Source organism: Capra hircus, chromosome 2 (genome assembly GCF_001704415.2).
Source record: "Capra hircus breed San Clemente chromosome 2, ASM170441v1, whole genome shotgun sequence".
NCBI lineage: Eukaryota > Metazoa > Chordata > Mammalia > Artiodactyla > Bovidae > Capra > Capra hircus.
The window spans coordinates 29,201,488-29,228,352 of record NC_030809.1 but is presented as its reverse complement, the minus strand read 5'-3'; the positions used below and the strand labels follow the sequence as shown (position 1 = coordinate 29,228,352).

The 26,865-nt window shown below is 46.9% G+C and overlaps 1 protein-coding gene and 1 pseudogene across 2 annotated transcripts; one reads left to right on the top strand and one right to left on the bottom strand.

The window, feature by feature from the left end:
* Positions 1,508 to 26,670, top strand: PLCD4 (phospholipase C delta 4). Of its 2 annotated transcripts, none has more exons than XR_001919227.1 (16): positions 1,508 to 2,926; positions 8,155 to 8,210; positions 8,327 to 8,485; positions 9,691 to 9,919; positions 11,028 to 11,157; positions 11,714 to 11,945; positions 17,908 to 18,109; positions 19,043 to 19,187; positions 20,014 to 20,166; positions 21,808 to 21,975; positions 23,465 to 23,621; positions 23,954 to 24,070; positions 24,307 to 24,479; positions 25,184 to 25,385; positions 25,712 to 25,861; positions 25,963 to 26,670. XR_001919227.1 is itself a non-coding variant. In XM_013972683.2 (16 exons), exons 2-16 carry the CDS (start codon positions 8,189 to 8,191, stop codon positions 26,067 to 26,069), a joined length of 2,280 nt encoding a protein of 759 aa, XP_013828137.2. In that variant the 5' UTR covers positions 2,344 to 2,926; positions 8,155 to 8,188; the 3' UTR covers positions 26,070 to 26,670. The 2 variants fall into 2 exon arrangements, 1 of the variants encoding a protein (XP_013828137.2); XM_013972683.2 differs by having other exon boundaries at positions 2,344 to 2,926; positions 25,250 to 25,385.
* LOC108638526 lies at positions 3,365 to 5,531 on the bottom strand (annotated as a pseudogene).

The following is a 26,865-nucleotide window of genomic DNA, read 5'->3' as shown; positions in this document are numbered from 1 at the left end:
GCCCTGATCAGGTTTCTGGATCTGTTAATAATAGACAAGAGTGTGGGGATGGGACAGGATCATTATGGAAAGAGGAGCAACTAAACCAGATGGACAGTTCCTGTGCTCAGGGCCCTGTCTGTCTGCTCCTGTCCTGGATCTGAAGAATATCCTGCAGTGGACCTGTCTTCTAAGCCATTCCTTGGAGCCACAGTAACCTTGTGAAGGTTTTCTAATGGCTTTCCCCAAAATCAGAATACATAATCTGGGGTGCTTATAAGAACACTGAAACAATGTTTGAGATTTGAACTCCATAAGAAAATCCAGGAGGAGTGATAACACCTCTCATAGAACACCCAGAAGAGAGTGAGGTTGTGCTGCAACTAGGTGAGGCAAATAGTGACTCAGAGAGGCGAACCATATATATACTCCTGGAGTGTATGGACTTCCCTGGTGGTTCAGTGGATAAAAAACCACCTGTCAATGCAGGGGACATGGGTTCAATCTCTGGTCTGGGAAGATCCCATCTGCCACAGGGCAACTAAGCCCCTGCACCACAGCTACTGAGCCCACGTGCTCTAGAGCCTGTGAACTGAAGCCCGCCCGCCTAGAGCCTGTGCTCCACAACAAGAGAAGCCACCACCATGAGAAGCCTGCACACCACAACCAAGAGTAGCCTCTGCTCTTTGCAACTGGAGAAAGCCCATGCACATCCACGAAGACCCAGCACAACCAAAGATAAAAATAAATAAATAATTTTTAAAAAAAAGAAAAAGAATTTGCCTTGCAATGCAGGGTACTTGGGTTCAGTCCTTAGTCAGGGAACTAAGATCCCACATGCTATGGAGCAACTAAGCCCATGTGCCACAACCAGAGAGTCCATGAGCTGATCATGAGATTATGATCATGAGAATCCATGAGATATCCCACATGATGCAGCAAAGATCCCCCAGGCTGCAACTAAGACCCAAAGTAGTCAAATTGAAAAAAAAAAAAAATCCTGGAGTGTAGAAGGGGAGTGTAGAAGGGCTAGTACGGAAAAATAAGGACAGGACAATGTTGGAGGAGTGGAAACGGGAGAATAAGACAAGCATGGGAAACGGCTTCTATGAAGTGAGATATGAAATCAGCACAGTTTAAACCTTAATGCCTCCTAATCTTCCTGTTCTCCGGGAATGGCCTTCCCTCTTCTGCCTCTACTCCCTGCATATTCCTTTTCCTTTATTAAAACCTGCTGTCAGTGCAGTAAACTTGACTTAGGTATAAATTTTGAGACTCTTAAGGCTTCAGAAATTACCAGTTACTAAAACGTGAAACCCTTTTGTTGTAAAATATAACAAAGCTATAGAAAACTACATAAAATGTATGGCTTCATAAGTTATTATGAAGACCCTTATCAGCAACCCAGAACCAGAAACAGAACTTGGCCAGCTATTTCAGAAGCCAGCTACATGCCCCATCCCACCGCAATGCCTCTCTCCTCCCCAAAGTAACCACTATCCTGACATTTATGGGAATTACTCAGGAGGATTTTATTTTAATGGGACTAAAGGTTTAGCTATAAATAAGCACTAATGGTAGAATATTAGGCAGTTGAGCGATGTTTGGAGGAGCCACGAGAGGCAGCCAGGTCCAAGCACACTCAGAAATGACACCACTTTTTACAGTTAGTTCCCTCTGTGCCTGTGATTAAGACATAACTCCCTACAGAAGTCCAAGTACAGAGCTGTGCCCCTACCCTCAGATCCATTCTGTCATACACCCAAAAAGAACCATACCCCGCGGTCTTCCCAAGGCAGAGCAAACGTAGGTCCCAGCTCACAGTGCTGGGGAGGGTGTAAGGGACCCTGGCTGTCTCTGCTGTGACCTGTGAGTCCGGGCCATTGCTGAAACTTCCCTGGGCCTCCGTTTCTCACTGTGAACTCTGGGGCCGTAATAAAGCCCTTGACAATCCCCTATTCCTCTCCTAACTTGACCCCCTTTCCTCAGTCTTGGTGTTTGTTTCCGCTGCCTATTCATACACGCTTTAAGAAGTTCATTACCTTGCTTTCCCAGCTGGATGTCTTTCTAGCCTTGTGTTCCTCTTTTTCGCTTTTGATCCTTATACACTGTGAGTCTGCTTCATTTCTACATGTACCTTTATAAACACACAGATATGTCCTTGCCTGTTAGAGATGCTGAACAAACGGTTGTAGGATGAATGAATATATGAAACAAATTGTCTCCTACATTCATATATACATTCCTTCAATATTCAGCAGATATCTAATATATAGAGAAATGCCAACTTTTCCCTCTACACTCTAAAATCATTCTTCCTCCTTTTGTCACCTTTCCCCTTTTCCCACCGTATCTTTTCTCCTTTCCCTGAGCCATAAAGTTAGACTGAGTGCTCAGCAAGACAGGATGCAGAGACACAGAAGCAGGCCAATGGAAACAGACACCACGGAAGGGAGCCAGATGAAATAAGGGCAAAGGCAGCTGTACAACATGCAGAGAGAAACCAACCAGAATGAAAAGCAGTGATTCATGGAGCACTGCCACTCGGATACTCCTTGGGTTTCGCTCTGAGAGCTACTGCGAGATTGAGGTCAGTGAGGGCTGGCATGGAGATGAAGGGCAGACAGGCTCCTCCCTGGAGATGCACTGCTCGTCAATCCCTCCCCTTAATCCTGTTCTACCCACCCCACCCCCACGACTCCCTCACACTGACCAGTGTCCTGGGCCTTTAAGGGTTGGATGGGCTGGACTGAGGAAAGAACTCACACCTCTCCCCACCCCACTCCTTCCATCTGGCTGTAAGTCAGCCAGCGACAGCAGCAAACTGCAGCAGAAGAGGAGAGGAAGCCAGCGAGTGCAAGAAGAGCAAAGGAGCCCCGCTGGATTTCCTTGCCCCACGGCGGAGAGCATCCCAGAGCTCAGACGTAGGACGGCTATCCTGCCCACGGTAAGGGCTGGAGACTCTGACCAGCCTCTGCTCCTAGCTCCGACATGCCCAAGTCCTTGCCCGTGCCCTCCACATGCTTATTCCCCCTGACTAAATCATACCCCGGACTCCTTTGCCTGAACAGGTTTATGGGCCCCCAACCTGCTGGTTTTCTCTAGCTTATCCACTTGGACTTATAGTTTTCCTACTAGCTATATCAGTTACCTTTTTATATGAGGACCTCTTAGCTACCCAGGGCTGCCACTGTGTAGACAAGTGGTGAGCCCACCCCAGGAAGGGAAGAGAGAGAACTGGAGCAATCATGCTTCAGCACAAATTCATTAACAGATTGTTGAGGATTACCACATGAGAGTGGCCAAGACCCATGGAGGATACAGAAACCCCTGATAATAGGCAGAGAGTTGTGAGACTTCCATGGAAAGAGCCAGGGTTTGAGTTCTATGCCTCATTCTTAGCCTGCTCAATGATCCAGGGCACTTTGTCGGTGCCCATGAAAGAGAGGCCTAATGGGAAGGATTATAGAACTGAAAAACTATGATTTTCAGATAAGTTGATGTTGAGACCAAAACAACAATTCACACTTCAGGGACTCAGTCTGACCTATATTCCCAGCTGCCTCTTAGGTCTGACCAAGTGCTGTCAAATAGGAGGCACTTGAGAATTTATGGGATGAGAGGAGGCATAAACGAATCTGATTGATTCACAGGCGTCCATGAGAACATTAAATTGATGTGCACAAGAGTACAACAGAATCTTTCTAGGCACAGGAAATATTCTTTCATTTTTACTGTAACTTCTTTTTAAATAAAGCTGCCTTTTTGGGGAATCATTATTAAAAAAAATATTGGGAAGAATACCTGCTCCTAGTCCTGTCTCTGATGTTAACTAGCTCTGTGACTTTGGACCATGCCTTCCTGATCTATTGTGGGAGGGAGTAGAGGGTTCCCTAGTTTTGCTTGTGTCTCAGGAGCTCTTTATAAAAATGAATATTCCTGGGCCCCATCCTTAGAAACTCTGATCTGGTAGATTTGAGGTAGGGCTAAGGAATCTCTATTTTAAGACAGTCTACAGGAGACACCGATATAACCAGGAACCACTAGATTGATGTGTTGTATGAGTCTTCAAGCTCTAACATTCTGAGGGCTATGACCTGTGACGGGAGCCATTCTGTCCTCTTCATATGAATAAGGTTTGTCATAATCCTGCTCCAAAGAAAGAGAGTAAACAGGATGATTCTCTTCCTTCCTGCCCTCAGGGAGACTGTAGACACCTCGAATTCCACTATAAGTCACAGGCAACTCTACCAATGTCCATCTCCAGGTGATATGAAGCCACCTGTCAGCTGAGGACCAAATCTTGCTTGGCAACCCTTGGCCACTTCCTGCCCTATTTGTGTGTCTATTTTCTCATCTGTATTGTAGAGGTAATTATCTGTATCCTCAGGGAGCTCCACATATGTGCCTAGGCGTAAACAGTTAAGACCCAACCTCTCTCTCAGTCATTATCCTCTGGTTCTTGCCTCTTTCTCTTGCTCCCACTCCCAAATCCTTTTTCCCTCCTCTCCAAACTGTACCTGCCTCAGTTGTGACCATCCTCCTCATTCCACCTTCAGGTGCCAGAGGAAACACCAAGACCTAGAACACCTAGGTTCTAAGTTGCATTCTCTGAGTAGTTTGTTTAGTCAGTCTCCTAGGATACAGGGGAAGATGAAGCTGAGCAGAAGGATCTGTTACTCAGGATCCCAACCCAAGAGTCCCCCTTCCTGAACCAAAGTCTCAAGCACCTTTCAGGGGACGAGAATCCGAGCCATTGCAAATTAGAAGAGAAACAAAAGAGCAAGGAGTAATGAGGAGAAGGGATGAGGAGAAGGATGAGAAGTCAAGAGCAAAGAGAGGCTGACTTAGGTAAGCAAATAGGAGGGCAAAGGGAGGGTCAGGAGAGACAAAAGTGAACTAGGAAGAAAGGAAAAAGAAGGGGTCAGGTAGAAGAGGGAGAAGGGGAAGAAAATAGGAAGAAGGAAAAGAAAGGCTATTGAGTGGGACATGGTAGGAACAGAAAATGATGGGGTGGGGGGGAGGGAGAACAATGTCCCTCACTGAGTCCTAGCTCTGCTTTCATTGGCTTCCTAGAGAAAGCCTTTTCTAAGGGTAGTCTTGGTGAGGTCTCTGAGTTGGTCAAATGGAGACATCAGTTCTAGCCCCAGTTCTGCCACTTAATTCATTAGGTGACTGGCAGTTCAGCTAGCCTTCTGTCCCCTTTATTTTTTCTAACAAAAGGATTCCCATACTTATTACTGAGCTGCATAGACCACTGGTGGGGAGACAGAAAGCACCGGGAGCCAAGCATTTTGTCTCCCCTGTGAGTTGTTCAGAGAGCGGTGATGTTCTGTGATCTGGTTGGTTAGCGTACAACCTTAACACAGGATAAATGTGTGCCACTTCATACGTGAGGCTTCTGACACAGCCATCTTGGTTCTTCTCCAGTGTCTTCTCTTGGAGTTGTATCTGATAACCTGTTTTCATTGGAATCTACTGAGGAATGGGATGATTCTGCTTTTTTTTGTGGTCAGGAGTCGCCTGATCCTGAAAGTCTTGTGAGAAGACATGGTGAGGCGCAAACTCAATTACACGTAGGATGGCAGAGAAAAGAGATCCTCTGTCCCTTTTCTACAAAATGGAGTCCAGCTCTGACATCCTGTGGCTCCCTTAGTTGAACCTAGCCCTCTATCAGCCACGTGTCACCTAGATACAGTTTTAAAACAGTGACTCAAGAATGGGAGCAGGGCACGCCAAGCTCTGAGGTTGAAAGAGTTTGACAAAAAAGTATAAAATCATCTTCTAAGGCTGGTTTGAGATGAAGTAGGGGTGTCCCTGTGCTTGGGACTGTTCTCAGACCTCTCATGTCTCAGGACATCGTAGTGAGGCTCCCAGACACAGGCATATGGAAGAGGCATATGGAAGGTAATTCTGTCTTCTCCCAGGGCCAAAGCCCACCCATCCCAGAAGTTCAGAGGAGACAGGAGGCAGAATGTTGGCAAAAGTGATTAGACTTCAGCCCCAGGTTGACCCCAACCTTTCTTAGAGTCTGAAACTCTTAAGACATTTAATGGAGATCTGTTACGTTTTAGTCTTCATAGAACTTTTGCAAACCTTGGATTCCAAGCTGTGCAACACCACCCAGCAAAGCAGAGATGCTTTCCTGTCTTCTTTCCTTCCTTCTTCCTTCCAGAGGTCTCTTCTGGTCTCACTCAGGCTTCTACGTTCAGCCTCAGCCAGTAAAACCTTTCCCTCTTGGGACTCAAGCTGTGTTCTTGCTCTCCTGAGAGTTGCCTTATCTCTTCTGCTTAGACTCAGATTGGTTTCCTGCATATTCCTACTCCTTTGGAAAGTCTTCTCTAGGTCCTTCAGTCAGGACAGCTGTAATTTCAGGGACCTCTACATTATTCCTGAAGACTGTCACCCTGGGTGGCTTTACGGCTCTTCCTACTTAAGGGAGATGGGGCACTAATATGCTGTGTGACCTCAGACAAGTCACATCATGTTTCTGGACTTCTGGTCTAATGTAGGGAGTTGAACTACATGATGTTTAAATGGAGTACTAACTAAATAATTAGTTTAAGGATTCTTGTTTTTTTTTTTTTTAAGATGTTCACCTCTGACAAATTGTTAAACTTATTCAGGGATGTTCCTGGCAGTTCAGGGGTTAAGACTTCACACTTTCACTGCAGGGGGCACAGGTTCGATCCTTGATTGGGGAATTAAGATCCCACATGCTGCAAAGGGCAGCTGGAAAGACTTTTTTTTAAGTTTAAACTTACTAATTAAAACCCACAATATTTCTCTTCAAGCATGGATCCTTTGCTTATACAAAAGCATAAAGGTTTATGTTCCGTGGACTTTGCCAGTTTCAGCATGATTTGGTTTTAAACACTGAGTATGTTTCTTCTAGGCACAAAGCTAGGATCAAAGTGGCCACAAATCAAATCATCTAGTTCTTTTCAAGGCAAGTTTGTTGTTAGCTCTTACGATAACTTTAGTTCAGTTCAGTCGCTCAGTCACGTCCAACTCTTTGCAACCCCATGAATCACAGCATGCCAGGCCTCCCTGTCCATCACCAACTCCCGAGGTTTACACAGACTCATGTCCATCGAGTCAGTGATGCCATCCAGCCATCTCATCCTCTGTCATCCCCTTCTCCTCCTGCCCCCAATCCCTCCCAGCATCAGGGTCTTTTCCAATGAGTCAACTCTTCACATGAGGTGGCCAAAGTATTGGAGTTTCAGCTTCAGCATCAGTCTTTCCAATGAACACCCAGGACTGATCTCCTTTAGGAGGGACTGGTTGGATCTCCTTGCAGTCCAAGGGACTCTCAAGAGTCTTCTCCAACACTACAGTTCAAAAGCATCAATTCTTCGGTGCTCAGCTTTCTTCACAGTCCAACTCTCACATCCATACATGACCAATGGAATAACCAGTCCTAAATGAGCACATATTTAAAGGTAGGAACTCTCTTTCAGTAGGTAGAGAAAACTTGAGCATGCAGTCCTGAGACTATGTAACTTATCTGGTCCATTAAAACTGTGAGAGTTACTATTATGAGTAAGAGTATGAGCTATACTTTATCATGTGAAGGTAGAAGTGGCTTATTTAGCAAGGCGCAGCACCAAGTGTGGTAGCAGAGACAAAAGAAATACTCTGGCGTAGCCTGTCCAGAGCTGGAGGATCCACACAGGAGCATGGAGAGGGCTCCTGGAAGGGAAGTTGAGATGATTCCACTTGGAGAAAGGAAGGCTAAGATGCAGAGAGATTCCAAGTTCTGAAAGCGGGCAGCCAGCAAGTTGGTGATTCCTAATAATGGGGAACTGAGAGAGGTGTGGTCAACGTGACCTCATGGATTGTAGGGTGTTGGGAGAGAAGAGGGTATTTGGCAGAAACCGCTGGGTTGGCCCTGTCAGAGATGGCTGTGGGAAACGGCAGAAACTCTGAAATCAGATGCATTTGGATTTAAATTCCGAGTCCCTGTGTGATTGAGACAAGTTTCTTAGCCTCTCTAAGCCTCAATCACTAAACTCAAATTAGAAGTGAAAAGAGCTACAAATTATGTAGATGAAGGAGCTGACACAACGCAGGCAGTCAAGGAACACTAATTTCCTTCTCTTCCTCCCTTGATCTATTACTGTAAGATCTCAAGATTAACCTGAAGCCCCTTGCTGCTCCTCGCTCCTTTAGGTGACTCTGGCATCAGCTGGTGAAGCACTGGGTGATGGCGTATCTGCTGCAAGGCCGTGAGTACCCCTGCAGAAGAGGGCTTGGGGAGACAACCCAGAGACAGAGAGGAGGTTGGACTCCTGTTCCAAAGCTCCTCCTGAGCCCTCCACCTTCCCTACTTCTCCTGGCTCAGGGCTGCCTGTCAATCAAGATCTGCTGCTGATGCAGAAAGGCACACTGATGCGCAAGGTGAGGTCCAAAAGCTGGAAGAAGCTAAGATTCTTCAGACTTCAGGACGATGGCATGACAGTCTGGCATGCCCGGCAGGCCGGAGGCAGGGCCAAGCCCAGCTGTGAGTGATGTGGATAGCCAGGGGTGGACTTGTGGGTGGACAGGATCTTACAGGCCCAGCAGCTTGAGAGCAGAGGAGAGACCAGTGTCTTATGATGTGGCCTGTTCTGGTCTCTTTAGTGTCTTTATCTGAGCCTGTAAAATGGAAATTATAACTGTACTAGCCTCTTCAGGGTGTTACAAGGATCAAATTGGTTATGGCATGCAAAGATCTTCCAAGTCTTTGCCACATAATAAGGCTCAATAAATCATAGGTTTTATCTTATTACTATCATCATCATCATCATTATTATTATAGCATGATCTTGGGTAGCCAACTGTCTGGATTAAAGCCCTGGCTCTGCCAATTTCTAGCTGAGTGGCTTTGGACAAGTTATTTAACTTAAGCTAATATAAGTTTCCTCATCTATAAAATGAGGATTAAACAGCCTAGTACATTACAGGAGCTCAAGAAGTTAATGTATATAAACCACCTAGTATGAGGCCTGAAACCCGGATGAATTTAGTGTGTTAACTATTATAGTGAATATTTCTAAATATCGTAAATGTGTCATAACAGTGTGCCTCCTATTGGCCAAAACACTTTATGATCCCTCTAAAAATGTGATCACAGGACTCACTTAAGAGAATCTACTTTAGAGACATAACCAAAGCTTACGATCCACACCAGCCCCAGGTGAAGAAGTGGGGGGAAGGATTTCTCTGGCTCCCTCCCAGACATCTGGAAAGAGGAAGCCCTCAAACCTGGAATGAGAGAACTGAATTTGGGCACGTCATGCTTTGGTGTGACTGCTTCTATCCTGCAAGTGCGCTTCCACTTGTCAGCCCCACCAGTCCTCCTGTAATTGATTACCGTGTGGACTGGCCATGGAAGGGACCATTCCTTATTTAAGATTAGGACACTGAGGGGCTATGTCATTTTCGTCCTTGTCACACTGCCAGTTGGTGGCTGGAAGCCAGGTCTTGCCATTTGCAGCACAGGCCCCTTGTCATGCTGCTATGAAAACAACGACTCAGGCGGCAACTGAATTCCAAGAATCTGCATCTCCCTGTACTAAGGCTTTGGGGGTTTTAGTCTGTGGAGGCTGGGGTCCCTCTTCCTGTGGTTTCAGAGAGAAGAATGGGGAGTACTGGTCCTTGGCTCTCAGCTGCTATGATTTGTTGGACCCTTTGCTCAGGGCCCCCCACCCACTTCTTCCCCGGCAGTCTCAATCTCCGACGTGGACACAGTACGTGAGGGCCACGAGTCTGAGTTGCTGCGCAACCTGGCAGAGGAATTCCCCCTGGAGCAGGGCTTCACCATCGTCTTCCACGGCCGCCGCTCCAACCTGGACCTGGTGGCCAACAGTGTCCAGGAAGCCCAGACCTGGATGCACGGGCTCCAGCTATTGGTGGGCTTTGTCACCAACATGGACCAACAGGAGAGGCTGGACCAGTATCAGCAGGATGGAGTCAGAGTGGGATCCAGGGGTCACTGAAGGAGCCAAATTCTGAAGGGCTAGGGACAAGTAGGAGGGGGCACAGGGATAGAGGGGCCTGAGAGTCCAGATGGGGTGGCCAGGGACAGCTTGAGCTGATGTGAGGCTGAGATACTGAGGAAAGAATGAAGGCCTGGGATGGCACAGGCAGAGTCACACAGAGTTTGGAGAGGAATCATGGCCCCCAGGATTGGGTAAAGGGAACGTGAGAGGCAAACTAGGTGCTGATCCTGAGAGCTGAACAGAAGATCCCAGTGGCATTAACTCCCACAGGGATGGGGAGCAACTCCTTAGAGGGCTTTAGTGGGATCAACTCACTTCACGTCTCCTAGACTGTATTCACCTTCTATGCTGGTCCATTCATTTATTCACCATCTATTAAGCAGAATGTAAGAGGCACTATGCCAGGCTTTAGGGATACAAAGATTAATGAGGCTCAGATATTGTTTTAGTCAGCAGAGAAAATAGAATTGTGTAAATAATTAAATTTACCAGCATTACAGTACTTAGCTGATATATGGGTGTTCAAAGGAAGGAGAAATACTTATTTTTAGCTGAGATGGTCATGAGAAAGCTTCAGGAGGAAGTAGCATTTGAGCTGAGCCTTGAAAATGAGTAGAATTTGAACTGAAGGGAAGAGGAAGGGAAGGCACTCGTGTCTGAGGAAACATCAGGAAAAAAGGCCCAGAGGTAGGAAGCTGAAGAGCTGGGACATACCAAGCAGGGGCTTGCTGAATCTGTCTGAGGTACAAGGTAGTCATTTCTGTGTTGAGAAGGCTGGTTTGGGGCCAGATCACTGGGGTGAAGGAGATCTTAATTTCTATGTTAGGGAAGTTGGGCTTCTTTCTGCAGGCAACAGGGAGGTCCCCAAAGGCACCTGAACCATGCAGGGGCAAGATAGATTGGTGCTCTGGGGAGATTATTCCAAAAGCTAATGTGGAAAATGAATTGGCTTTGGGGAGGGGACTGGCAGCAAAGACAGAGCAGCAGATGTCAATGGATGAATGTGCACGCACAGCTGCACACACACACGCACTCAGTGCTTTTGCCTTGACTCAGACCTGGATGGCTGAGTGATTGGTTCCAGCGTGGAGACAAAAACCAGGATGGCCGGATGAGTTTCGGAGAGGTCCAACGGCTACTGCACCTGATGAATGTGGAAATGGACCAGGAATATGCCTTTCAGCTTTTCCAGGTGAGTCTTCTGGGGAAAGGTTAGCAGAAGCCAATCAAGGCCACATTCTCCCTTAGTCAGAAGTCCTCCAACCCTCTCCAGCAACACACAGTTGTTGAATCTCTCCTACTACACCAGGTTCATTGGGAAGTGTGGGTAGGACATGGTTCTTACCCTTCAGTCTTGTTGGAAAGATGACTCATAATCTTATGAAAGGTAAATAACAACATGTTATTACATCAGACCTCAGGGACCTCTCTGTCCTTGGCCAGGATTTCACAAGTGCCTAGTACAGTGGAAAACTCCAACTGGCATGTGAGTAAATAGAAAAAGAGATCTTCTGATCTTTTAGGGACATTTAATTCTTTCTAGTTGAAATTTTTCTCCAGTAGCAAATGGTATGGCCGAAATTTTGCTTTTTACTCCCTGTAGTGGCTTCTCCTATGAACACTAAATGTCAGGAGTTCTGTGGAAGCCTGCCTGGCTCCATCAATAATATGGCCCTTACAAGGAAAGTCAAAACTGCAACATCTGCTGTTAAAGGGTTTTTTACTCTCCTCTAAACCCTCTTCTGCAGACAGCAGACACATCCCAGTCTGGGACTCTGGAGGGAGAAGAATTTGTAGAGTTCTATAAGTCATTGACTCAGCGTCCAGAGGTGCAGGAACTGTTTGAAAAGTTTTCATCTGATGGACAGAAACTGACCCTGTTGGAATTTGTGGATTTCCTCCAAGAGGAGCAGAAGGAAGGAGAACGGGCTTCTGATCTTGCTCTGGAACTCATTGACCGCTATGAGCCTTCAGAAAGTGGTAAGAGGACTAAGGTGGTGAGACACCATACATGGGGGCCAGATAGGGGGACCAAGAGACAACTAGCCTTCTGCCTAACTAAGGGAAAATTCAGTCCTACCCAGACCCCCTTCTCAATCATCTTCATCTTATTCAATCACTCCTCCAAAAGGAGAAAGCCATTTCCTGCCCACATAAGACAGGAGTCTCCTCTGTAGTGCTGTTATCTCTTAGGAGGAAGAACATTCCATAAGTCCCCTTTCCTCCACCATGCTCATATTTCTCATCCTTCACTTTCACACTGTTCTTCCTGATATCAGCCTTTGTCCTCAGTGGAAACAAAATCCTGCTCCTCTTATTTTTGGCTTCTTCTCTAGTGCATATGATTCCTTTCCCTTTAGTTCCCTTCATGGTTCCTGTTTGCTGTCTCTTCAAGTGCTGGCTCTCTGCCCTTTCCTGGACTTTTTCCAAGTTCCCCAGGTGGTTTTTGAGTCCTAAGTCCCTGAGCTGGGCAACTAGTCAGTCCCTGGCTGAGGGGGATGATGAGGTAGACAATCATTTAGCTCTTAACAAGCAGTTAAAATATGCCCTCTCTGCCCTCAAACCTTCTCCTTGCCCCTTTAGTAGACACCTTCCTGCCCTTCGTTCCCTGCAGAGCATGAAAAACTTACATTATTAATAAAAAGAGGGCTTCCCTGATAGCTCAGTTGGTAAAGAATCCCTTTGCAATGCAGGAGATCCCAGTTTGATTCCTGGGTTGGGAAGATCCACTGGAGAAAGGATAGGCTATCCAGTCCAATACTCTTGGGTTTCCCCTGTGGCTCAGCTGATAAAGAATCCACCTGCAATGCCGGAGACCTAGGTTCAATCCCTGGGTTGGGAAGATCCCCTGGAGAAAGGAAAGGCTACCCACTCCAGTATTCTGGCCTGGAGAATTACATGGACTATATATATAGTCCATGGGGTCGCAAAGAGTCTGACACAACTGAGAGACTTTCACTTTACTTCACTTTATAGCTCTTACTTTAATCTTCTGTGCGTGTGTGTGTGTGTGTGTGCGCATGTGTTAGACGCTCAGTCGTGTCCAACTCTTTGCAAACCCATGGACTGTAGCCCACCAGGCTCCTCTGTCCATGGGATTTCCCAGGCAAGATTACAGGAGTGGGTAGGCATTCCCTTCTCCAGGAGATCTTCCCAACTCAGGGATCGAACCCCAGGTCTCCTGCACTGCAGGCAGATTCTTTACCATCTGAGCCACCAGGGAAGCCCTTAGTACTCACTGCATCCTTGTAAATCAAAAGCAATAATCTTTATTGGGCCTTTGCTAAGCATCCCATAATGTGCTGATGATATCTCTACATGCCTTTTCTCTTCTAATCCTTCCAACAATCCATGGAAGTGGATTTCTATTATCAACTCAGTTGTACAGAAGAGGAAAACTGAGATTTAGAAAAATTAAATGATTTGCTCAAAGTCAACAGCTAATGAAAGGAGGAATTGGAATTCAAAGCCAGATCATTGACTCTTACCTGGTGCCTCTCTTGAGAATGAGGATAAGACACGAGAGGAATGTGAGCTGGACAGGTGACCCAGGTTTCTCAGGTCTCAACTCCCATTCCCTTTCATTCATTCATTCACTACTTCAGCAAATGCTCACTGAGTACCTGTAGTGTGCCAGGACCAATGATAGGCAACAGAGATACGGTAGTAGGTCAGACAAGAACACTACCCTTATGGACTGTGGAGCCAAACAAAGTGTTGGAATCACTGATTCCAGATTTATGTGGGTGCTCAGAGAAGAAAGGGGCTGTGAAGCAATCTTTTCAGAAAACTAAACAGAAGAGGAAGTTGAAGAGTTAAGACAACATCCTCTATTTCCAATGCAGAATCCAGCACACATCATTACGTGTATTCTGCCTGTGTGCATGCTCAGTCACTCAGTTCTGTCCAACTCTTTGTGGCCCATGGATTGTAGCCCACCAGGCTCCTCTGTCCATGGAATTTTCCAGGCAAGAATACTAGAGTAGGTTGTCATTTCTTACTCCAGGGGACCTTCCCAACCCAGGGACTGAATCCTTGGCTCTTGGGTTTCCTGCACTGGCGGGCAGATTCTTTACCACTGAGCCACCTGGGAAGCCCCACATTTATTCTATCCACCCTGCTTGGAGTTCCTCCCCTTTTCACTTGACTATCAGATACAATAACACTGTGGCTGCAAAGTGTGGTATCAGTCAGGAGACAGGGGCTCAAGTCCCCACTCTGCTTCTTACGGAGTACTGAGTCGCTTAACCTATTGGAGGCTCAGTTTTCTCATTTGTAAAATAACTGGTGATCAAATGAAATAAAGCCCATGAAAAGTACCTGGTAGCTATAGATTTTAGCAATTTGCAATTTGAGTCATTACAGTCAAGAATGAAACTTTGTGGGATTTCTCTGGCAGTCCAGTGGTTAAGACTTCGAGCTTCCACTGAAGGGGGCATGGACTGGGGAACTAGCATCCTGCATGTCTCAAGTCATGGCCAAAATATAGAAAGAATGAAACTTTGTGCCCAACTTCTTGCCATTTTCCATCATCACCAGGCCTTGTCACACCTAGAATGAGGAAGCTGGGCATGAGAGTCAAGCTATTCTGCCTCCCCTGTAGCAAAGTTATCCTCAGTGAGACTTCACAGTCCAGCAGTGTAAGGCAGACTCTGACATCTGACTCCCTGGGTTCAAATCTCAGCTCCTTCACTTATCAGTTATTAGTTATGTGACATAATATTATACAGGCGGTGGTGACCAAAACCATCCTGAAGAAAAAGAAGTGCAAGAAGGCAAAGTTGTTGTCTGAGGAGGCTTTACAAATAGCTGAGAAAAGAAGAGAAGCAAAAGGCAAGGGAGAAAGGGAAAGATACCCAACTGAATGCAGAGTTTCAGAAAATAGCAAGAAGAGATATGAAAACCTTAAGAGAACAGTGCAAAGAAGTAGAGGAAAACAACAGAATAAAAAAGACTAGAGATCTCTTTAAGAAAATTGGAGATATCAAGGGAACATTTCATGCAAGAATGGGCACAATAAAGGACAGAAACAGTGAAGACCTAACAGAAGCAGAGGAGATTAAGAAGAGGTGGCAAGAATACTCACAAGAACTGCACAAAAGGTCTTAATGATCTCGATGGTCACGATGGTGTGGTCACTCACCTAGAGCAAGACATCCTGGAGAGTGAAGTCAAGTGGACCTTAGGAAGCATTACTATGAATAAAGATAGCGGAGATGATGGAATTCCAGCCGAGCTATTTAAAATCCCAAAAGATGATGCTGTGAAAGTGCTCCACTCAATATATCAGCAAATTTGAAAACTCAGCAGTGGCCACAGGACTGGAAAAGGTCAGTTTTCATTCCAACCCCAAAGAAGGGCAATGCCAAAGAATGTTCAAACTACCACACAATTGCACTCATTTCACATGTTAGCAAGTTTTTAATGCTCAAAATCCTTCAAACCAGCCTTCCAGTAGTACACAAACTGAGAACTTCTAGATATACAAGCTGGGTTTAAAAAAGGCGGAGGAACCAGAGATCAAATTGCCAACATTCGTTGGATCATAGAAAAAGCAGTAAGGGAATTCCAGAAAAACATCTACTTCTGCTTCATTGATTATGCCAAAGTCTTTGACTATGTGGATCACAATAAACTGTGGGAAATTCTTCAAGAGATGGGAATACCAGACCACCTTACCTGTCTCCTAAGAAACCAGTATGCAGGACAAAGAGCAACAGTTAGAACTGTACATGGAACAAGGGACTGCTTCAGAATTGGGAAAGGAGTATGTCAAGGCTATATGTTGTCACCCTGCTTATTTAACTTATATGCAGAGTATCTTACCTGAAATGTGAGGCTGGATGAATCACAAGCTGGAGTCAAGATTGCCAGGAGAAATATTAGCAACCTCAAATATGCAAATGATACCACTCTAATGGCAGAAAGTGAAGAGGAACAGAACAGCCTCTTGATGAAGGTGAAAGAGGAGAGTGAAAAAGCTGGCTTAAAACTCAACATTCAAAAAACGAAGATCATGGCATCTGGTCCCATCACTTTGTGCGAATAGAGGGGGAAAAGTGGAAACAATGACAAATTTTATTTCCTTGGGCTCCAAAATCACTGCAGACAGTGACTGTGTGCGTGTTAAATCATTTCAGTCATGTACAATTCTGTGCAACCCTATGGACTGTAGCCTGCCAGACTCCTCTGTGCATGGAACTCTCCAGGCAAGAATACTGGAGTGGGTTGCCTTTCCTTCTCCAGGGGATCATCTTGACCCAGGGATCAAACCAGGGTCTCTTATGTCTCCTACACTGGCAGGCAGGATCATTACCACTAGCACCACCTGATAGTGACTGTAGCCATGAAATTAAAAGACTCTTGCTCCTTGGAAGGAAAGCTGTGACAAACCTAGACAGCATATTAAAGAGCAGAGACATCACTTTGCTGACAAAGGTCCGTATAGTCAAACCTATGGTTTTTCCAGTAGTCGTGTACGGCTGTGTGAGTTGGACCATAAAGAAGGCTGAACGCCTTGAAATTGATGCTTTCAAGTTGCAGTGCTGGAGAAGCCTCTTGAAAGTCCCTTGGACAGCAAGAAGATCTAACCAGTCAATCCTAAAGGAAATCAACCCTGAATATTTACTGAAAGGACTGATGCTGAAGTTTCAATACTTTGACCGCCTGATATGAAGAGCCGACTCATTAGAAAAGACCCTGATGCTGGGAAAGATTAAAGGCAGGAGGAGAAGGGGACAACAGAAGATGAGATGGTTGGATGGCATCACTGACTCAATGGACATGAGTTTGAGCAAACTCTGGTAGATAGTGAAGGACAGGGAAGCCTGGCATGCTGCAGGGCTGCAGAGTCAGACATGACTTAGCAACTGAACAACAACCACAGATGTGACCCTGGGTATGTTACCTAAACTCTCAGGGCAGATTATGTTATGTCCACCTGATTGTGTTGGTGAGAGCATTAAGGGAGATGCTGCATGTTATGTCCTTGGCAGAGAGCAATGCTCAAGAAACCCTCAGGCCATAGTACGCAGTAGCTACACAGCCCAGGGCATAACACGCAGGTACCTTGGTCTTGGGGCTTCCCAGCTGGTGCTAGTGCTGAAGAACGCCTGTGCCAATATAGGAAATGTAAGAGACGTAGGTTTGATCCCTGGGTTGGGAAGATCTCCTGGAGGAGGGCATGGCAACCCTCTCCAGTATTCTTGCCTGAAGAATCTCAAGGACAGAGGAGCCTGGCAGGCTATAGCCCATAGGGTCTCAAAGAGTCTTCAGACGTGAAGTGACTTGGCATGCATGCATGCACCTTGGTCTTGTCACTAACAAGTCTTTGACTTTGATCCTCTCTGAGCCTCGGTTGCCCCATCTATGAAATTAGTCCTTTGGACTAAATACTGTGCTGTCCTTCATGGTAACCCTGAGCTCCAGGTGACTATTTAAATTTAAATTACAGTCGGCTCTCTGTATCTACAGGTGCCACATCATGGATACAGAGGGTCGACTGTACCATGCGATTCTGTGTAAGGCACTTGAGCGTCCATGGATTTTGGTATCTGCTATGGGGAAGGGGGAAGTCCTGGAGCCAATCTCCTGTGAATACAAAACTGTAATTTAGTTCTGCAGTCACACAGCAACATTTCAAATGCTCGGTAGCTTTATTTATTTAGAGGCTATTGTACTGGGCTGTGCAGACCAGAGAACATTTCCATCACCGTAGAAAGTTCTGTTGGGCAGCACTGGACTAGCATGATCTTAATAATTCCCTTTGTATCTTTATGGTTCTCTGAGGATGGGGATGCTTGAAATGACAGGCTGGAGGGGGCAATTTTGGGGTCTGGAGGCTGGGAGTGGACACCATTTGAAAGGCTGGGCCCTGGAGAGGGGTGGGGTGCTCTGAGCACTACCACTGAGAGCTTCTCACTCTAGCCACTCCACACCGCAGGCAAATTGCGGCATGTGCTGAGCTTGGACGGCTTCCTCGGCTACCTCTGCTCGAAGGACGGAGACATCTTCAATCCAACCTGCCACTCCCTCTACCAGGACATGACTCAACCCCTGAACCACTACTACATCAACTCCTCCCACAACACCTACCTGGTGGGGGACCAGCTTTGCGGCCAGAGCAGCGTGGAGGGATACATACGGTGCTGTGGGGCTGGGGGGTGAAGGGGTCCAGTTCATGGGATGGGAAGGTCTGTGGGAAGTTGGAGGGGAATTGTTAGCGGACTGCAGGAACTGAAATGCTGTTGTGGGGGGATTTGAGCTGAGGATTCCTGGGTCCCTGAGAGACTTGGAAGAGATATTGAAGACTGGCAGGAGAGTGCTGTGGAAACCCTGTGGGTAAACAGAGCTTCTCTTTCATAGGACATGAAATTACCTTGGCACCAGAGGTCCTGACAGATTTATTTTGAACAAATAAATAAACTCAATGTTAAATGGGAGGCAGTAGGGAAGAGGATTTAAAAACAGAGGTTCTGGAGTCAGACCATTTGAGATGAACTGCTAGCTCCCTCACTTGGTACTCTGAGGTCAAATACTTAACCTCTCTCTGCCTCAGCTTCCCTATCTGAGACACAGAGATGATTACTATTCTGTCTATTCTGTCTGGCTTGTTGTGAGAATTCAATAAGGTAATTTATGTGTCAATAGGTAATAAATGGTACATGCTTTTATTGTGATTCACCATGCATTAGATCAAATAGTCAAGGCATCTTTTAATGCCAGCAGCTGAACTAGTCGCTTCAAGTCCAACTTCCCTAGGAAGCCTAGTAAGGAAGTAAAATGTAAATTTACCGAGAGTTTGAATAACTCGAGTGTCATATAAAGATATACAAGCAGAACACCAGAAGGCATTCTGTGATGGCTCCCTACGGGCGGATTGTTGAGTAGGGCGGGGTGGAGACCAGTGTGAGCTGCAGGTGTGTCCCAGCAGACGGAGAAGGACCCATGGAGATGTGAGTCGGCAGTCTCGAGGGGTGAGTGCCGGCGAGCACTGTTTTCTCCAGAGAGGGAAGAGGGTCCCTAGGTGAAAGATCACACCTTGACCCCTCCCGTCCCTGGGGGTGGGGTTCTTGCAGGGCCCTGAAGCGGGGGTGCCGCTGTGTGGAGGTGGATATATGGGATGGACCAAGCGGGGAACCTATTGTTTACCACGGACACACCCTGACCTCCCGCATCCCATTCAAAGATGTTGTGGCCGCTATAGGACAGTATGCCTTCCAGGTGGGAGCCTCAGGATGGAAATACTGGTGATTAGCAAGAGGATCTGAAGGAAGAGACTCTGGGTCTGGGGTTGGGGAGGGATGCAGGGGAAAGTAAAAGTATTAGTCACTCAGTTGAGTCCAACTCTTTGTGACCCCATGGACTGTAGCCCAACAGGCTCCTTCATCTATAGATTCTCCAGGCAAGAACACTAGAGTGGGTATCCATTCCCTTCGCCAGGGGATCTTCCCGACCTAGGTGATGTCAAATGACATATACATAAAAGAGATTTTAATTGTGAAGCATCAGGCAAACATTAAGGGATTATCATGAATAAGTGTTGGATATGTTACTAGTTAAGTAGTAGTCATAGAAGTAATTGCTAACTGTAATGATTACTTCTAAAAACTTCTGTCACCCACCTGGGAGAGGGCGGAGGAGGAAACAGACAAACTGGTGGGTAGAGCTGGGAGACAATAGCTATCTGGGGATGAAAGTCTGAAAGTGTAACGTGAACATGACTGGGGCACTGGCTTGGCTTTCCCACTCTAAGCCTGAAAACTCAAAAGTCCCAGAAGGACCTGGGTCAGACCTGGCACAGATCTGAGATTTGGGGTCCCAAGAGTGACTTTTAGATGTGGGGTGCCTAGACCCAGGCAGATCTCCTGGAGGCCTGGCATGGGGTCAGAGGACTTTTGGCAATCAGGGTACTCAGTTGAATAACTGGCAGGGGGTGGGGCGGTGGGGTGGTGGGGTGGTGGGGTGGTGGGTGGGGGTGGAGCTGGAGAAGCAAGACGGTTATAGGCCTCAGAACTCTGGCTCCAGCGTGCCTTCCCCTCCTGACCAGACGTCAGACTATCCAGTCATCTTGTCGCTGGAGAACCACTGCAGCTGGGAGCAGCAGGAAATCATAGTGCGCCATCTGACGGAGATCCTGGGGGATCAGCTACTGATGACAGCCTTGGATGGGCAGCCTCCTACTCAGCTGCCCTCCCCTGAGGTAGGGACCCTGCCCTTCCAGCCCAGGCTTCCCTACCGGCCTTGGCTCTTCCTTCTAGGCCCATCTGTTCCCTTCTTCTCATCCTCAGATGGACCATCTTACTCTTTAATATTCTCAGAGACAACTTTAATTTTTAAAAAATCGAATTCTGGGTGTTCCCATGTGGTCTAGTGGTTATGATTCCAAGCTTTCACTGCCAATCCCTGCTCCAGGAACTGAGATCCTGCAAGCCGAGTGGCATGGCCAAAAGAAATTAAAAAAACCTAATTCAACATAAAATGCCAGATATAGCTTTCTAAATTTAAAACCATTTGTTTACTTTATATTTATTTTTCCAATGGAAGATCTTTTTCTTTCCTGATAGTTCATTATTACAGCCTCTACAAATATAAAGGGAGATTCCCCCACCATAATCTCAACCTCTCCAATAACAGCTGCCAACATTATAGATTTTTTACACACTTATATAAACATATATACGTAAATATGGTTACATTTTTAAAAAACGTGAATGGGATCATCCTTTCTATCCCTTTTATATATATCACAAATATTTTTTCATATATATTTTCTTTTTTAACAGTTCCATAGTATTGTACTTTATGTTACTGACCATAATTTACTCAACCAGTAGGTGGTAAAAATAACCGGTAAACGGTAAACATTTAGGTTGTTTACAATTTTTCATTTGTACATAGAGGTTTGCTCATTTACTCTTTCTTTGAAATGGATTCCTAGAAAAAAAATTGCTGGGCTGAAAACTGCATGTTGACATTTTTGGTTATCATTGTCAAGTTGCCCTCGGGGTGGGGGGTGCAGGAAAAAAAACAAATTTCACTCCAACTGAAGAGTGTAAGGGGATGACTACAATTAACTCCAGTAGTGAGATGATTCATAATGGCAAACATGAAAAAAAAGTCAAGTTTTTAAAAAACAAAGGTCTGTTTTATTCTTTCAAATTAACTGATATTATTTACAAACTTTTTTATATGAGTTTATAATTTTTATTGATATATAACTTTAAAAATGTTAAAGATATTAATGCTTTAAAAATACTTTTTTGCAGTCTATTCGGGGGGCGGGGGGCGGGGTGGCCACGCTGCACAAATTGCATGACCCAGTTCATAACCAGGGACTGAACCCAGGACACAGCCGTGTGGAGTCCTAACCACTCGACCACCAGGAAACTCCCCTAGCAGTCTATTTTTTCTTTTGTCTTCATAGCCTCTTCTGCTTTACAGGTTTTCAAGCTTTATGTAGTCACCTTTGCCAATCATTTTTTTATGTCTTCTGAGTTTTCAAAGGCTTTCCTACCTTGAGGCTATTCAGAAAGAGTCTCTATCTTCCTCTAATACTCTAATGTTCTTTACATGTAAATTTTGAATCTATGAGGAATTTTTATGTGTCAAATGTGAGGTAGGGGTTCACATGTATTTTTTTCCTTAGAGATGTTACAGGTTGGCTTAACCATAAGAAATCCCTGCTCTATGTATCAAGTAGCCTTTCTGTGGGAACTTCCAACCACTCACTTGCTTCCTTTGCCTTTGAGGTGGTCCCATGAGAGTTGCATAGAAGCTGCACGACCCACAGGAGGGGCCCAGAGCAGACAGGTAGATAGGCCTCTCTGTTTTCGTCCCCTAGGACCTTCGGAGGAAGATCCTTGTGAAGGGGAAGAAGCTAATGCTTGAGGAAGAGGAGGAAGAGCCAGAGGCTGAACTGGAGGCGGAGCAGGAGGCTAAGCTGGACTTGGAGGCCCAGCTGGAGTCTGAGCCCCAGGAGCTGAGCCCTCGCAATGAGGACAAAAAGAAGGTAGGCCAGGAGGGTGGTCTTTCTGCTCTGGTGTTTGATCAGTCAGTACTACAAGCTAAGACCCCATGTGTGAAGAGACTGGAGCCAGGCAGGGTGGAGAACCAAGGAACAAAATGCTCCTTGCCTCCAATGACAAGAGGCATGAGAATCCATACACAGCATCACCATATAGATGTCATATACAGACATATGGCAGTGGCTTTCCAACTTCTTTGTGCTGTGAGATCTTTAATGAAATTCTATATGGAAGCTCAGTACACAAAATAGATATATGAGAGTCATTCTGGTTGAAGTACCTCTTTGGCTCTCTCCTGGGTCTCCCAGGTGACTTCTGAGACATCTTTGTACTACCTCCCAGTCTCTTTAAATGATACTTCAAAAAACACTGATGTGTGTGTGTATTGTTTTATTAGGTAAGTAGGGCTTACTAGAGAAGGCAATGGCAACCTACTCCAGTACTCTTGCCTGGCAAATCCCATGGACAGAGGAGCCTGGAAGGCTGAAGTCCATGGGGTTGCTAAGAGTCGGACAAGACTGAGCGACTTCACTTTCACTTTTCACTTTCCTCCATTGGAGAAGGAAATGGCAACCCACTCCAGTGTTCTTGCCTGGAGAATTCCAGGGAGGGGGGAGCCTGGTGAGCTGCCATCCATGGGGTTGCACAGAGTCAGACACGACTGAAGCGACTTAGCAGCAGCAGCAGCAGGGCTTACTAGAGTGACTGCTATGACCTCAACTAAAGTGGGTTTATTGCTAGAAAGTTTCTTGGAAAAGGTGAGTCTGAAAAGGGACCAGAAATAGCCAAAGAGGAGGAGCATGAAAGGTTGGGGAAGGGGTGCCAATGGTGGGACCATCAAGATCTTCCTTTGAAGTCTGCATTTCTCTCTCTTGTGCACTTGCTTGGCTCAGCTGAATGACTTCTAGCTTATTATCCCGTTCTCTCTGGAGCTGTGTTGTCTCACCTGCTGCCATGCCCAGGGATGGAAATGGGAATTCAGAAAAATCTATAGATGTTACTCTGGGACTCTGACATCCTTCTCGGTGTGAGTTCCATGACCATTTGCATACCTTGATGTATCTGGATTCATATACATTTTGATAAAAAATTAATTTGTTTTAAAAGATGAGAGGTAGTGAGGATGACATCTCTGTTTAGCAATACTAGGTTAAAGACCTGTTACCTGCACAGTAACCCTTTCAGCCCAGAGGCTGAAACCGATCCCTTTAGTATACGTAGACGGCTTTTATTCCCATTCCCATCCTCAGGTTGTGATGTGCCCGCTGTTGTGTCGGCCTTTGTGTTGTCAGATTATGGCCCAGGCTCCTATTTCCAAGCCTGGGCTTCTTCTCTTTCCCAAGCAGGTGAGGCAGGAGGGAGGCAGTGGGCAGAGCCTTAGGTTGGGTGGGAAAGTTCAGATCTTGGCCATTGGCTTCTTCCCTCTCGGATTGCTAATGGCTCAACTCTATCATCCTCTCTCTCCTTTTCCAGAAACCCAAGGCCATCTTGTGTCCAGCCCTCTCTGCCCTGGTTGTCTACTTGAAGGCTGTCACCTTCTACAGCTTCACTCACTCGAGGGAGCACTACCACTTCTATGAAACATCATCTTTCTCTGAAACCAAGGCCAAGAGCCTCATCAAGGAGGCTGGTCAGGACCAAGAGGGAGGGATGGAAATGGGATGGGTAAAGTTAGGTCTGATGGGCAGGGGGATGGGTTCCAAGAAAGAGGATGAGGGAGCAGAGGGACGCAGAAGTTAAGGAACCCCCCAGACCAGGTATGGGGACAGGAGGTGAACAGTGGACTCAAGGCTCTAGGGGAAAGACAGCTGGGGGAGATGGTCTGCATGGAGCAGAGACAGTCACAGCCTTACGAGATGCTGGAGAGAGGAGTGAAGTAGGTGGGCGGGGGCCCTTGGGACCAAGGAAGTAGGAGGGTCCACTCCACCCACTACCATCTCGGTACCCACACCCTCTTTACAGGCGATGAGTTTGTGCAGCACAATACCTGGCAGTTAAGCAGAGTATATCCCAGTGGCCTGAGGACGGATTCATCCAACTACAACCCCCAGGAATTCTGGAATGCAGGCTGCCAGATGGGTGAGAGAGTGGTAGGGACAGGGAAGAGGGAGTGCAAGGGCAATTGATGGGAAGTCATCCCTGGGTGGCAGTGGGGCCAGAGAGTGCTTCAAGGGGAGTGCCGGGCTGAGAAAGACATTCTCCAGTGTTGCCAGTAGCCCTTTTACAGCCAATAACTTCTCAGTCCGGTTTCCCTGAAAGATGGCTGTCTGGCCCCCACGGTGACTCTTTTCCTGTTTTTCTCCTGGGGCCCTCAGTGGCTATGAACATGCAGACAGCTGGGCTGGAGATGGACCTGTGTGATGGGCTCTTCCGCCAGAACGCTGGCTGTGGCTATGTGCTGAAGCCAGACTTCCTGCGCGATGCCCAGAGTTCCTTCCACCCTGAGAGGCCCATCAGCCCTTTCAAAGCCCAGACCCTCATAATCCAGGTATAATGGAAAGAAAAACCACTGGGAAGAAACTGGGATAGCTGAAACAGAGCCTGCGGGGGCAGGGGCGGCTAGATCTGACAGGAGTGTAACAGAGGGAAAGTTCCTCATGGGGCTGCATGGACTTTGGAGTCAATCGCCTAGGTTCAAACCCATTTACTAGTCATTTAATGTTTGGCAAACTTAACCTTATTCTCCTTACCTGCAAAACTGGGGTAATAATACTGCCTGATGTACAGGACTGTTGAGATTAATCTGTGTGTGTGTGTGTGTGTGTGTGCGCTCAGTCTGACTCTTTGTGACCCCCCGGACTGTGGCCCTCCAGGCCCCTCTGTCCATGGAATTTCCCAGGCAAGAATACTGGAGCGGGTTGCCATTTCCTACTCCAGGAGATCTCCCCAGGGATTGAACCCGAGTCTCCTGCACTGGCAGGCAGATTCTTGGCCACTGAGCCACCTGGGAAGCCCCTCGTTAATCTGAAGTGCTGACAACAGTGCCCAGGGCACAGTAAGTGCTATAGAAGGGTTGCTGTCGCAACCTTCCCACCTTCAGACCCTACTAAATTTTTACTTGGATGCACTATAAATTGTAGGTGAGGTACTAGAAGAAAATATATTACCCATGAGAATTAGTTTTGCAAACCATAAGCGTATAGTGCAAGGTCCTATGTCTCCCCTTCCCCTCAGCCTTCCTCCTCCCCCCAGGGTGTGAGAGCTGGAGGGGGGCTGGGCTGAGCAGGAACTAGTGAGGTTCCAGAGCCCTGGTTGCAGGTAATCAGTGGTCAGCAACTCCCCAAAGTGGACAACACCAAAGAACAGTCCATTGTGGACCCCTTGGTGAGAGTGGAGATCTTTGGCGTCCGCCCAGACACAACCCGGCAAGAGACCAGCTACGTGGAGAACAATGGTGAGACGCTGGGCAGTGCAGGGGAAAGTGGGAGGAGCATGGCTGTGGCTTTCCCACTGCGCAGGTCTCTGTTAAGCACAGTCCATCACCCCTCGTGCCCCCTCCAGGGGAAGCAGTGCAGACAGGACAAAGGATGAGGACTTGGGTCTGAAGCCAGGTCTCTCACTTACAGTGACCTAAACACACTGCTTATCCACTCAGTTTCCTCACCTGTAAAGTGCTGACTACTCTGAAAATGAAGCGAGAACACAGGGCAAGCAACTCACCAGCACGGTCAACAATGTCTGTTCCTTCATCCCTTCCCTCACCCACCCTCCCTGGCTCAGGTTTTAATCCATACTGGGGGCAGACACTGTGCTTTCGGATCCTGGTACCTGAACTGGCCCTGCTGCGTTTTGTGGTCAAAGACTATGACTGGAAATCCCGAAACGATTTCATTGGTCAGTACACCCTGCCGTGGAGCTGCATGCAGCAAGGTGAGATGGTCTTCCCTCTCCCGGCCCACACCCCAGCTCTGGCCTGATGCTGATCAGCTCTTCCTGATGCTGTCCTCTCCACCCCTCCAACCACCCCCCAGGTTACCGCCACATACACCTGCTCTCCAAGGATGGCCTCAGCCTTCACCCAGCTTCCATCTTCGTGCACATCTGCACACAGGAAGTGCTAGAGGAGGCTGAATCTTAAGGCAGCCACTTCACAGGCGGAGTGGATTCACTGGCTGTAGATGGTGAGAAAAATGAAAAAAACCTGGAAGGATGCTCCAGAAAGCAAACAGTGGTAAAAACCCGAGCTTTGGACTGTGCCGTCTCAGGCACAAAATGACTTGGTCCTTCCTGACAAGCAAATGTAGGACCCAACTTTTCACCTTCTTTCTCTTCCCTTTCTTCATTTTCACAAGTCTCCGGCATCATTCCTGTCCTTTCCCTCTGCAGACTCTACACTGGAATTCCTTCCTTCCTCTGGCTATAGGCTCAACACCATACCCAGATCTAGGACAGTCCTTTCCCACCAACTCTGGCTCAAAGGCACATTGCAGCTAGAAATCCAGAGTGGGGCTTGGGGGCAGAGAAACCCAAAACCCAAACCTCCACCCCTAGCTTCCTCAAAGTCCAGAGCCAAGGGAAAGACAAATCGAGCCTCAAGTCTCCCCAGGCAAAGGCTGGGGAAGGAGATCTGATCCCCTGTATTATGACTCTCAACAGAACACTGCATGGCCCAGAGAGTCCCCACTGGACTCCTGCTCACTTGTGCCACCGGTATAAATAGAGCTTCTCTCTCAAATTGGCATGAGTGTGGTCTCTTATTGTTGGGCAAGGAGATATGAGGGTTGGGGGACATTTGGGTAAGACAGGTGGGATAGGAAAAGTGGGAAAACAGGGTTTCCCAGGCCCCCCAGCATTCACTACACAGAAAGGGTAAGAAGTATGACTTCTAAGTGGCAGGGTAAAAGGAGAGACAGAGAGTTATGATCCCAGCCTTC